Genomic DNA, 13,625 nt, shown 5'->3' with positions numbered 1-13,625 from the left:
GATTCGCCGTTAAAACTCAAATTCCACTCCATCATCATCCCTGCCAATTTTGAGGGTATAATTTAAATTACTTACAAGAGAAAATCAATTTGTCATTTTAATACTCTCCCTTTTTAAATTATTTTCAATATCCATAAATAATTATACTTTTTATTTGCCGTTTAATATTAATGCGTTTTTTAAAAGATATAATAAAGTAACAAAATATTTACGAACAATTCTAAAAATAGCAAAATCTTACGGATCTATAATGATACTTTGTCTCGTTACACATGATCGTTTATTCGATCAGCTAAATTTAAACGATTTATTTTTTCAATTTTTTGAAGTATTGTTTAGTTTTAAAAAAATTTTGTTACACCATCGTTTAATTTTGGCTACTCTAATTTAAACGGTTTTTTTTTTTTAAATTCTTTATACACGATCTAATCTAGATAAAAAAAGAAAGAAAAAAAAAACGATGGAAATAAATCATAGCGAAAAAATATCTGGGCAACCAAATTTAAACCACTAGCGAAAAAAGAAGGAAAAAAGGAAGACGATATGTTTGATTACCCAAATAAATATGATAGAAAAAAATCATAGCAAATGGGACAAAAAAAAGACAGAAGTATAAACTTGGAATATTTAAAAAACGACTAAATTTTGTTTGTTATATTTATGAAAATTTACCTAGTATTACTATGATTTTTCTTTAATTAATGTTTTAATATAGAAATAATAATTTGACATAATTTTAGTTGATTAGTTTATATAACCATATATTAAATAATACTTTAGTTTAATTTATATCATCCAAAATACCCGTATCTAATTTCATACCTGGAATATTTTACTACATCTGGATATGTTTAATAATCTGAGTATGTTTCTGAAACCTACATTTGGATTTTGTTATATAAACGTTGTAAATTATGAAAACAACTTTTTAAATATAAAATTGATTTCTATTTAAAAAATATAGAATTTGATCTAATAGTCTATAATTTGAAGTTATTTCCTTTAGTTAGACGAAATGGTAAAGAATAGAGTCTAATGAAGTGGGGACTATTATTTATGAGATTTATCAAATAGAGAGGTTTCATCCAACTATAGGGACTAAAATCCAACTTTCTCCGAATTATAAAGATTAAATTTACAATTTAACTAATTTTTTAAAAATTATATTCATGAATAAATTCATAATAACTTGTTAGTTAACTAAATATTAGTTATAGATTATAAATAATATAAGACATGTTAATAGAAAATCAAAGAAAGAGAGAGAGGACGAACTGTATTTTGCCAAAATACTTTTCTTCTAACTTTTATAGAAAGAAAAAGAAACATTCTTAGATTTAAACATAATTTCAAATCTATAATGGGTTTGCCACTGCCAGGGCATTAGAACTTATAACATGTAAATCATAAAATGCTACCATCAAAACGTAAATCATATTTTGAATTGTAAATTTCTTAAAAGAAACAAATAAATGTAATGTTAGTTCAAATCAAAAGGTATGCAAAATAAATTCCATCAAGTATATAATATAAAATAGTTGTTTTTTTTTTAAAAAAAAAGAAGAAGAAGAAGAAACAAGAACTCAAAAGGAATCTATCTTTGACTTGAGCATCACAAAGATTACAAATTGACTTTTTTAGTGGACAACAGAAATCAACCAATATACCATTTCATTAATATATTTAATTGTCTATATGCTCTGGATTCCTCCTTCTTAGAGAAGAAGAAAACCAAAAAAGGCAACCATGTGTTCTTGTCATCAATTCTTTAGCTGTAAATTGCCGACTATAAAATTATTGGCACCTTCTTTCCCTTTCAGTTTTCATCATTATTCATTGCACATGCCTCCCTGCCCCACAAATTCTACTTCAATTGGACTTGTGTTGGTCCAGATTTCAAATATTAAATATGCCTACAAATCTTGGAAATCCATAATTTAATAATTCTCAATTTCGGTGGTACACAAAATGATTTCTGATGATTTTTCTTTTCATCTCCTCTCTCTCTCTCTTCAAGAAGAAATCAATCAATTCTAGTGAAGATTACCAAATTGTTTTGACTAAGCACGAAAAATTATCGGTAATTAAGCGTAAAATTGCAAAGAATCTCAAAGTTATTGTTGCAGTTGATGGATATAATCGGCGAGTGTGTTCGTATGAATGCTTGAAAGAGGAGAGAAGGAGAGATTTAAAAGAACGAAACAATTTATTTACTAATCAAAACCAACAAAATATAGCACAATCGTGATCAAACCAACACAACCTGCATTCTATATATAAGAATGTGTAAACAAAAGAGGTCCTCTGTACCAAACGTGTAGAAATTAAAGTCCCTTAGAAAAACATCTAAAACAAATTCCTCCGCCGCGCAAGGTTATATTTCAAGAGAGATAAAAAAAAGAAAAGCAGATCACAAATACATGGAAGAGTCCATGGCAAAATCAATCACCACATCGGAAGCCCGATACCTCAGATCCTAAGAGTAGATCCGAAGGCGAGAGCAACGAAGGCAGCGAGGCAAGCGGAGACGACCGAAGGAGCAATAGAGGTGGCAGGGGAGGCCGGACTGGGAGCCGGAGCCTCCTGAGCGGCAACGGAAGCGACGGTGAAGATGATGGCAATGAGAGCCACGAGAGAAACTTTGGAGACGGCGGCCATTGGTGAAGAGGTGTTCGGGGGTTAGGGTTCGGGCGAGAGGAATTGAAAGAGGAGAAGACTGTGAGATCAGGAGGACCCTTTTGATCGGAAATGAGTAATGAAAATAGTTGAAGGAGACATATATATATATATAGAGAGAGAGAGAGAGAGAGAGAGGGAGAGAAAGGGAGGGAGAAGAAGGGGCAGGTGTTGGGGGCAGGGCAAGCTGGCGATTGGTTGAATGACAGCTAATTTCTCGGGGTGGACCCCTTGAGCATCAACGGGAATATATGCATCAAAAAATAAACAAAAGAAAAGTAATCTTTTGTTTTTAAATTCCATTTTACACTTTTTTTTTCTGTTTTTCAACGGATTTATTCCATTTATGGTTTATTCAAATTTAAAGTTTAACATTTGCAATATAGTTAGACACTTACAATATATATATATATATATATATATATATATATATTATATTATATTATCAAAAATAAAATTATTTTGTTATTTTGAAAAATATCTAATTACATAGATTTTAGCCTTTATATATACTACACGTGAGATGAGTTATATTTGTTAAGTTATTATAATATGTGCACATTTTTTTTCGTTCACAAAAACAGGGTTGGAAGGTCTTTTGATCAATTATTGATCTTAAATTATTTATAGATGTTTTATTCACTAACCTACACTTTAAACGTGTACAGTGGTTATATGTTTAGAGCCACTTTATCCTCCAATTAAATAGTAATGACTCATTGATCATATATATATGTTTTTAATATATTTGCGCACTAATCAAAGATTTTAGTTTAATGAAGTTTTACCTCTTAAAATAATAAGTAAAGAAGAGAGATCTTGAAATTAAATAATTATATTAAATACCTCTCTAAGTTTCAACTTTTTGTATTATGTTGAAATTCGATGATGCTATTAAATTAATTTTTAAAAAAAAAAAAATCTTTTAGAGGATGATATTCTTCCTCTTTAAAAATAAAGGACAATTAATGTAATAGATTATGTGTATAAATAAAAAATATATACACAAAGTTATTTAGAAGGGTAATAAGAACGATCTCATCTAAAAAAAATTAACGAATTAATTTAGATAACCAATTTGTACCTCAATCATGATGTAGCATTCAAATTTTAGACATCGGTCGCTTTCTTAATTTTGCATCTAATTTTAAATATTTGTAGGACTCAAATTTCTTGATCCCAATATTTTATTTAGGGAATTCTTACCCCATTTTTTATTTAAAAAAAGGATAGAAAAGAACTACAAGCATAATTGAAAACGGCGTAGTTTAACAAACTTTATTAAAATTTATTTTAATAAATATGGGAATGATAGGATTTTAAAATTCACTACAAAAGAAAAAGGAAAACGGCGCCGTTCGAGCGTTAACGTTCATGAGTCCGTTGTAAAAGTGGAAGATTCTATTTGTAAGGGTTAGTCGAAGCATGGGGGAAGTAGTTAAATTCATCCAGATGCGACAATGGCGCGTGTTATATACGACAACACCACAGAAGAGATGTGAGACGATGGGACGGTGTAAATTTGAGCGTGAAGAAAACCCAAAAAGGGAAAGGCGCGAGAAAATTAATTATGAGAAAGTAAGAAACGGAAAAAGCCACTTAAGCAAACAGCTAAAATATATGCATTTCCCTTTTTCTAAAAAAAAAAGAAAAGAGAAAATGATGGGGGTGGGGCCGACACAGACGAAGCCTGTGAAGGCCAATAATGGGAAAAGGTGGTTATGAACGTGGGGCCCATGATATAGAGACCGCACTGTCTCCTTACGAAATGACAGGTAAGAGCCATTGGCTGCCGGATTTTTTTAATATGGTTCCAGAAGCTTCTTTGGACACAAACTATCTTATAATAACCACGTTTTTTTTTTCAGTGTAAATGCCATTTTAGTTCGTCTATAACATAAATGTAATAAATTTAATAAAATACATATACTAAAATTTTATTATAGTTTATAAATACTTTAATTTATTTTACTAGGTTTAAAAATGTTTGAAAGGTGAATATTAGGGGTTAGTTAGTAATTTTTTCATTTTTTTCACCTTAGTTCAGATAGTAGAGAATAATTACTATTTAAATTTACAATACCACCAAAGTGGACCAATTAAGGGCATTTTGGCATTGTAATTAAATCTCGAGCGAGGTTTTGTATAATCTAATGATACAAATTTAAGATTTGCTTGATCAGTAAAGTTTGGACTATTTTATCTTTGGAATTTCGAATTCGAAAAAGAAAATATTCAACTAATTTTGGGCAATACATGGTTGGAAAAGAAAAAAAGAAAGATAGAAAGAAAAAAGTACTGGCAAGAAAAGGAAGCAAATAATGACCATTCATGCCAACTCCTCAAACTTCATTCTTATTTTAAAAAAAGAAACAGAAAGATGAAGAGTACAGATAGATGAGGGCCATTCAAATATGATAATTTTTCTTTTACAGTGGGGAGATAATAATAATTTGCGTATAATTATCTCCTACTTTAACAACTCAAATTTGGCATCTAGATTGGAAATCATTACAGGGCATTCTCCCTTCTCATCATACTCTGCAAACTCACCTCCATTTAAGTCAATATCCTCAAATTTAGTCCCCTCTATCTGCAAACAAAACAAGGCAACTCAACTTTAGGAATAAATCTGTAAGAACATAGGCAAACAATATTCATAATTAGTAAGTTGGACCAAACTACATGCCAGCATGATTAAAATAAAAGAGTTAGTATCTATGTCATATTCTTCATTTTTTATCAAGTTATTAAACTTGCATGCCTATATTTCAAAAAATTATAATTTTCAAGGACAGAGAGAGAGAGAAGGGAAAAAAGTTCTAGCCTCAAGCCAAAACGTTGTGAATCTGCATGATCAACAAGTTATATATGTTTGATTTCAAAAAAATGAAGTTATACATGATTGTGGAATTCAGAAACAGGTAGGCCGTGTTAAATACTTCATGTTCATTACATTGGTCAGATGGGAGATTAATCGGAGGACTTACAGATTCTACTTTCCATCCAGGTCCAAATACAAAACCGATAGGCTCATAACCTCTGCAGTCAAATAACATCAACGGAGAGAAATCCCCTGACTCACTTATTTCCTGAGTCAATGGTTTACCTCGCCCGGGAATCATTGTGATAGTTCCTTCCCTACCACAGAACTTGCACTACAAGATAAAGGGCATAAATATTGCAGTTCAGTTTGGAGGTAATCACTATGTGCAAATGGAAACGATTGAACCTACTATTTGAAATGAAGAATAATCTGATATAAGACAATCATCTTGAACAACTAATCAAATTTAATTTTCTAGCCATTTCCTTAAAATTGCCACAAGTTCTTAACTAAATTTCACACCAAACACGAAATGCTGAAAAATGTTATAACTTTACGGGCAAATGATATTGGAAAACATATCACCATTTTCAATTTCCACATCACTTAAAAACTGATATCTTAATGTCAGTTTGACCATTGACCCAAGTTTTCAAATACAACAGCAGTAGCATACTACATTACTTTATTTTTCTAAAAATGTACACCAATCAAATTAAAATAAGGAATAGATGAAGCTTAAGTAAGAAACAAATGCTAAGTTAAGTATTAGTCTTTTTTTTTGGTCCACCTGTAATTGCCGGGCAAGGACTAACTACTTGTGCACATCTCTGCCTATTCTCATGAGACCAACTAGAGCTCATTCTCTCCAAGCCTTTTATTATTTACATGGACCTTACAAAACACTAGGTCAACCCATTGTGATCGAACTAAGAATTAGTGATCTTGGGTGTCAATGTCTTTTTTTTTTTTCTTTTTTTCTGTTCAACAAGTGTGCGTGGAGGACTCGAACCTCTGAAATCTTTGTCGAGGCATATGTCTTAACTAGTTGAACTACACTCAAGCCAACCTTGAGTGTTAAAAGGTTAAGAATACAAGTAACTTATCAGGAAGGGTAGGATCCTACTAGTATCATTGTTTTGGAAATTGACTGAAATGAAGCGTCACCACAATCTGACAAGAAGTTTATATCATTGTATAACTTTAAAGTGGAATTACAAAACGTATTTCAAATCAAAATCTACTTCTAATGGTTACTAGGGCACAACCACACAGTCTCATATACACTTTTTTAAATGTATAGAAGCCAGAAATTTCCTACTATTTCCCTTCATTTTCTCATCAACCTGGAACGACCAACTTTATGTCAATAACTGATCTACATACTTTCCAGAATATGAGTATCTTTAAAAGAGAATTACCTTTTGAACGAGATTAGTAGTCCCTTTACCCGCTTGGAGAGGAATAGTTTCACTCAAGGTCACACACGTTTCTTTCTGGCTCACCTCCCCGCATCTCCCGCATTTCACCTTCAAACGGAATATATCACACAAATAATATGGACAGACAAGCTCAATTAACACAATCAAGGAGGAAAATACGGTAACAACCAACCAATAGCAGCTAGAGAGAGAAGGAAGCCAAGAATCATCACCAAACATGATGTCCTCGGATCAATTCCAGGGATAAAACTCCGAAAACGACAATATATCATTTCAAGTAAAGAGGAGGAGGATAAAGTGGAACATGCAGACATATAAAATTCCAGCTATGCAGATTATAAACCATGAATTCGACAAGTTCTAGTGAATAAGTTACAAATTCAAAAAAGGATTGAAGAAATGTAATGGAAAAGAAGGCAGAACACTCGAAGAGATGAATCAAACGAACTCAACCGAATTGAATGATATTAAGAGGATTACTTTGAAAAGGTAAGTGAAGTTGGGGTCGTCGCAACCATCTTGAGGCTGAAGATTCGTGAGGTTCTCGAGCTCCGCTTTGATCTTAAGCAAGAAGTTCACCATTTTTTTGAGCGGTTTTGCATAATCACATTTCCGGTGCGTGGAATTTTCGATTTTAGTCTTTGAAAAGACGGACCATGGGCTCGGGTCTTCTTTATATAAAACGGATGGCCCGAAAGGAGTTTTCCTAAATATATATATACATTTTTTAAAAATACAAATCTAAAATATCTGATTTGCTATTTTAGTGTTGATTTTTTTGAACTTTTTTCATTATCATTTTTGCTATAGAACTTGGTAACATTCTTTTTATTTTTTAATGGAAATTTATTGTTATTATTTGGTTAATTTTGACAGATTAAATTTAAGGGCATAGTTCTTTTAAAATGAATAGTATAGCTTTTGTCATTTGGTTTGAAATAAATTTTAATAACATAAACTAATTTTAACTTTAAATAAAATAAAGATGTATAATTTTTTCTAGTACTGCTTAGGGTTGAGAAATTTGAATCGAGAAGTACTTACATAGAAAGGTTGAGCTAAGTTATTGTTTACTTTTTGACCTCAAGTTAGTAGGGTGTAATTCTCCTATGTCAAATATTTATATTTGTATAAATTAATTTTTTAATGATATTTCTTAAGACAACGTTTTCCTTTAATCATACAAAATTAAAATTAAAAAGAGAATATTGATTCTAAACTTTGTATTATTTTTTATTTTGATTAAAAAGATTTTTAAAATGTTTATTTCGATTCTCTAACTTTTGAAAAAGAACTTAATTTGATCTTTATCAAACGATGTGATTTTTATATTTGAATTATTAGTTCTAAATTATTAATCATATCAATTACATCGATAAATAACAAAAAAAAAAATCTTCCTAATTTATTATATAAATCTTTTGGAAGAAACATAATCAAATTACTTAATTAAATAAATTTAAATTTAAAATTAATTTTGTTTTTTTCTTCCAATAATTAAATGAACTTTTAAAATAAATTAAGCACAAAAACAAGTATAGAATAATCTATACAAAATTACGAATAAATATTTGCAAAATGAATCTCACACAAAAAAAAAAAAAAAAAAAAAGAAATAGTTGAGAAGAATAATAAAAAAAAGGACTTCACTGAATCATACAAAAATCTTATTTAGATGAATTACACCTAACAAATGAATTGAGAAAATGGTGTAAAATCATTGTGACAATCAAAATCACGAGGAAGATTACTTTTCTTAGTTCTATGATAAAACGTCAATTTACAACTTGATCATTTTTACAATGTTTAAAGGAGAAAAATAGGGTTTAAACCTATGATATATTTTCAAATACTATACAACAATCCTCCCTAGCTAGCTCGCACAAATGATCGAATGGCCATCGTCATCGCCCGTACAAGTGAGCACGATAGGAATTAACATGAGAATTGGCCACTTCAATCGGAGCTTCCTTACACCCCGCCGGCGCCGCCAATTCCTTAACCGGAGTCTCCTTCCCGACAGCGGAGACTGGTGATGAGGAGAGGCAAGAAGGCAACAAAAGGAAAATTAGAGAGAAGAGACTCATCTCAATAGATCCCCTAACTTTAGCCCTACTCGAGAATGAGATAGTACGCTGTTGGTGTTTCTGTGGAAATTGATTATGAACAATTTGAAATTATTTATAGAGTGTGAAAGATGAAGAATGAGAAGATGAAATTCTCTGTTGATCCAATTGCTTGCTGTACAAGGACCTGCCGTGGATCCCAAGCACCTACACCACCCACCCATGTCGGCTTTTGCAATATCAACGTCTAGGAGTAACTATTATTTAGGGTTAAATTATATCATTTGTATATTCAAATTATATATATAACCATTAGAATTGGTCCTTAGTAATTTTCAATTTTTATTTTTGTGTTCAAAAGTTAACTAAAAAATGGATTGGTTTCTCTTTTAGCTTGGGACAATGAAAGGTGAAACAGTGAGAAAAAAATATATATATATATATAAAACAAAACAAAACAATTTTCTCTAATTTTGATCCAAAAATTATATTTTAGTCCCTAATATTGAAAAATGTTTAGTCATTAGATTTTGTCGAACTTTGAATAATATAATAGTCTTTAAACTTAACTATTGTTATCATTTCACTTTCAAACATAAGGTGATATAGGTAAAATTAAAAATAGAAGAAAAAGTAAAATATTCATAAGTAAATATTACATTAATGAAAACTTTTTCACTATATTATCTCTGTAAACAAAAATCATTTAGTCATTAATGTTAATTTGTTATTAATTATTTAAAATGATTAGAGAAAGATGATCAATAGAAGCTGATATAAATGAATAAGTATACTTTAGCCTCTAAATTTTACAATAATAACTGTTTTAACCATTATCATTAAAGTTTGCCATTAAATATTTAAAATGATAAAAACTTTAAGTGGACAAAAATTAAGTAACAAAATAATAAGAGTTATTAAAATATTTAAGGAGTAAATTATGAGCAAGGGGTTATTTTTTTTGAAAAGTTTTTGTGGAGTTAAGTGAACATTTTTAAAAACAAATTTGTATTAGGTAACAAATTAAGCATAAGATTGCTTATAACTTAGGAATAATATTCTTATGACGTTAGGTGTTGATTATTGAAGTTCTAACTTGTAACCATTTAAGTTCATTTGAAAAGTATATGACAATAAGTGGTTTGAGATTCCATATAAGAGATTATTGAAGTTTAATGGGAAATGGATGATCAGAAGTTAAGTCATGCAAAATATGTAATTTAGGCAGAGATGTCATGCCAATAACATACAAAACAAAAAATGCTTCTTCCATTGCTGTTTGCAATTTCCAAACTACTTTGGTAATGATGTTGTGTTTGAATGATTTCTAAGCTAAAGTCTACAAGATTTCCATTTTGCCCTCCAATTACCCTATACTCAATCTCCATGTTTTTAGTGTGATTTACTCGATTTCGTAAATGTTGGGGTAAATGTCCAAATCGACTTCGACCATGATGGAGTACAATCCAATCGATCGGATTTATGTATTTAAATATTGGATAATTGGAAAAAGGTCGGTGAGGGCATATTTGTCCACATTTTTTTATTAATTATTGTGTAATTTAATTCAATATCTTGAAGTTTAGATATTTTTAGGATATAAATTAGTTTTTAGATTTTTTTTTTCAAAAATATAATTTCAAGGGAAATTGTTATTCTTTTATTACATGAAGAATAATTATGTTGTGTTGCACCAAATTATCTCTGATCCAATGACTGTTTTTTCTGGTTCTTTTGGTTTTGTTAACTTAAGCAATTCAAAAAGCATAACTTTTAGCCATTGGGTTTGTGATTTAAGGCATCAAGAGAAACTCAGAGTTTGATTTGTTGAGAGTTTATCGATGGGGAAGAATATCATTGGCGATGGTTTGATGTTCAAAATGTTGGTTGTGATATTGACAGTCATAGTTTGTGGAGTTGTGGAGGTTGGTTCACTTTCTAAACACGAGAGTAAGAAAATGAACTCTCTTAGGAAGCAAGCAACAAAAAGCATTCAGGTACCATCCTCAGTTTCTTATTCTTCTTCTCATTTGCTCATTGAGTATTTTCATGATAGACCAACTTTAACTCCTTTTTTTTTTTTTTTACGTAAAGAGTAGAGAAATCGAAGAAGAGATTTATTACCACCATAGTAGATGAGAAACTAGTTTATCATTCGAAAGCAATATCATGTTACAGATTTCAAGACACCTCTAGAGTTAGAAAGCAATATACTCCTATAAACCTTAGGCCAAAATTATAGATAACATAAACAAGCGATGTCTCTTCAGCTGCATTTTTCTTTATGTTGCTCGTAGAGCGAAGATGGCGACATTATTGATTGTGTTAGCATCTACGACCAGCCAGCTTTTGATCATCCTGCTCTCAGAAATCACACCATCCAGGTACTGAAATTTTGTTTACAAGTTGAAAAAGAGGCAGATTTTTATGCTATTTTAAGCCATTCACCATTGGTTTGGCATAGATGGCACCTACTTATGATCCCACCATGGATAAGCATTCAAAGAAAGCAACAGCAGAAAAGGAAGGGATGGGGGAAAAGAATTCAATGGGTGTGAAACAACCATGGAGGAACAGTGGTAGTTGTCCTAAAGAAACAATACCGATTCGAAGGATCCGAAAACATGCTAATTCGGTATATAGCTATGGAAAAAAGAGACCGACGCCTTTGCTCGAAATCGCTCAGCTTTCCAACAGCCGAAGTTCGCACTTTCTATTAAAGAATCATTCGGTTTGACCAACAAGCATTTCTTTTTTCCTTTGAATTCCATGTTTGTCTTTCTCAATCTTACCATCTACTTGACAATGGTGCAAAACAGAAGGCAATTCTGCTTGCTGTTGGAAACAACTTCAATGGAGCCAAAGGAGACATTAAAGTATGTAACCCCAACGTCGAATTTGATGATGAATACAGTACTTCCCAAGTGGCTCTATTAACCGGCCCTTACTATAACTACGAGGCTATCGAATCCGGATGGGCAGTAAGCACCACTTTATACTCAACCACATATTTGTCTCTCATTTCAATTTGCGCTGGTTTTAACATGTTTATATCGTCATATCTTGAACCCTCCAGGTAAATCCAGGTGTTTACGGGGATCGACAGACTCGACTGTTCGTGTATTGGACTGTAAGTTAATGCAGACAACAGACTGTCTCCTTCCCTTGAATGCCATCAGATAGACAGGAATGTTATCTCTAAACAGAACTAACTTAAAATTGTTTCTTTTGGTGGTATTAGATTGATGCTTCCCATAAAACAGGTTGCTTTGATCTAACTTGTCCTGGTTTTGTTCAAACAAGTAACGAAATTGCTCTTGGTTCTGCTATTTATCCAATCTCAACTTCAGCTGAGCTTCCATTTGAAATAACTATGTTCCTTTTTAGAGTAAGAAATGATTTAGTTTCCTTTTCAAATCCATTTATATGCTTCTTCTCATATATTATCATCTTCTCCAATTTTTGTTCCTTCTTCCTCTTTCCTTTCAGGATTTCGAGACCAATAATTGGTGGGTACAATATGGTGAAAGCATTAACATAGGTTATTGGCCTTCTGAGTTATTCAAAGCTCTAAAATATACTGCAGAAACAGTACAATGGGGAGGGGAAGTTTACAGCACAAAGTTAGGAGGACCTCCTCATACTGCAACAGGTATGGGCAATGGAAAGTTTCCTGACTACATAAGTGGTGATTCGGGTTGGGTAAAGCGGATAAGAGTTCGAGACAACTCGATGATTTTGAAGTTTCCTAATTTTGTTGAGCACTACTCCGATGAATATGATTGTTACGATGTTGACTTTATCCGAGAATATTTAGACGACCCTGAGCTATACTATGGAGGACCTGGTAAGAATTGGAGGTGTCCTTGAAGAGAGTTTTACAAAAATAGGATATCCATGAAGTACATTAGGGTCCTTCATGAAATGAATAATATAGTACGATCAAGATGAAAGTCCTTTCTTTTGTTTCAATTCTTGCAAGTTGCAACAGTGTTGCCTTCCTTCCTAGGCAAACTTCTCCAGTATCTAGAAAGAAAGAACCTTATAATTGATACATGCCTGATTGCCTAAAACATAATATTTAAAAGTTATAGACCAAAACAAAATGAACAAGAATTTATTCATAAACTACATTGTATTTTTAAGCCATGTTAAATCATTGATTTACCAAAAAATTAAGTATATGATTGAAAGAAATTTCAATATTATATCATCTAGTTCTCTTCTTACATGTAGACTTAAAATATATAAAAAACTAAAAAATAGAAATCAATATTAATTAGAAAAGAAATAACATAAGATCTCTCTTGGACCATCCAAGACCACCTACTTATAAGGCTTGAGCTTATGGATGAAGATGATGTAAAAATTAGATAAATTAATATTGAATCATTATTCTCAATTATTTAGTAATAATTAGTATCTTGTTAATAAACTCATCCAAGTATCGAAGAAGCACGAAATTGACATAGAGGAGAATTCCCAAACAATTCGCCTAAGCATTACACATCAAAATTTTCTTTCAAGGTCTAAGTTGAAGTCCAAATTCCCATGACAACACTGAAAACTGGGTTTGAAGTCTCAATTTAGGATAGAATTCGTGCATGTGACTGA

General features: G+C 31.4%; 2 protein-coding genes across 3 annotated transcripts; one reads left to right on the top strand and one right to left on the bottom strand.

Annotated features, from left to right (window-relative positions):
* Nucleotides 1-5,004: 5,004 nt before the first annotated feature.
* Nucleotides 5,005-7,613, bottom strand: LOC103487797 (uncharacterized). 2 transcript variants are annotated; one of them, XM_008446273.3, is made up of 4 exons: nt 7,426-7,613; nt 6,925-7,032; nt 5,667-5,834; nt 5,005-5,269 (listed from the first exon to the last, which is right to left on the bottom strand). In XM_008446273.3, the coding sequence occupies exons 1-4, from the start codon at nt 7,525-7,527 to the stop codon at nt 5,147-5,149; spliced, it is 501 nt and encodes a 166-aa protein (XP_008444495.1). In that variant the 5' UTR covers nt 7,528-7,613; the 3' UTR covers nt 5,005-5,146. The 2 variants fall into 2 exon arrangements, with proteins under 2 accessions (XP_008444495.1, XP_050938395.1); XM_051082438.1 differs by having other exon boundaries at nt 5,005-5,834; nt 7,426-7,594.
* Nucleotides 7,614-10,713: 3,100 nt separating this feature from the next.
* Nucleotides 10,714-12,979, top strand: LOC103487798 (uncharacterized). The gene is made up of 7 exons (XM_008446274.3): nt 10,714-11,008; nt 11,309-11,395; nt 11,476-11,742; nt 11,831-11,992; nt 12,088-12,141; nt 12,253-12,399; nt 12,501-12,979. The coding sequence occupies exons 1-7, from the start codon at nt 10,853-10,855 to the stop codon at nt 12,879-12,881; spliced, it is 1,254 nt and encodes a 417-aa protein (XP_008444496.1). The 5' UTR covers nt 10,714-10,852; the 3' UTR covers nt 12,882-12,979.
* The last annotated feature ends 646 nt before the right edge of the window (nt 12,980-13,625 follow it).

Source organism: Cucumis melo, chromosome 3 (assembly GCF_025177605.1).
Source record: "Cucumis melo cultivar AY chromosome 3, USDA_Cmelo_AY_1.0, whole genome shotgun sequence".
In the NCBI taxonomy this organism is placed as follows: Eukaryota; Viridiplantae; Streptophyta; class Magnoliopsida; order Cucurbitales; family Cucurbitaceae; genus Cucumis; species Cucumis melo.
Note: the sequence above shows the minus strand (reverse complement) of the source record. Positions and strands in the feature narration are given on the sequence as shown.

Bases quoted from the DNA above. Each gene is read 5' to 3' on its own strand.
- LOC103487797 (XM_051082438.1), bottom strand. From the start codon at position 7,527: ATGGTGAACTTCTTGCTTAAGATCAAAGCGGAGCTCGAGAACCTCACG. The intron at 7,033-7,425 runs GTAATCCTCTTA...TTCCGTTTGAAG, and splicing joins ACTTCACTTACCTTTTCAAA to GTGAAATGCGGGAGATGCGG. The intron at 5,835-6,924 runs GTAATTCTCTTT...TTTATCTTGTAG, and splicing joins CTACTAATCTCGTTCAAAAG to TGCAAGTTCTGTGGTAGGGA.
- LOC103487798 (XM_008446274.3), top strand. From the start codon at position 10,853: ATGGGGAAGAATATCATTGGCGATGGTTTGATGTTCAAAATGTTGGTT. The intron at 11,009-11,308 runs GTACCATCCTCA...TGTTGCTCGTAG, and splicing joins AAGCAACAAAAAGCATTCAG to AGCGAAGATGGCGACATTAT. The intron at 12,142-12,252 runs GTAAGTTAATGC...TGGTGGTATTAG, and splicing joins GACTGTTCGTGTATTGGACT to ATTGATGCTTCCCATAAAAC.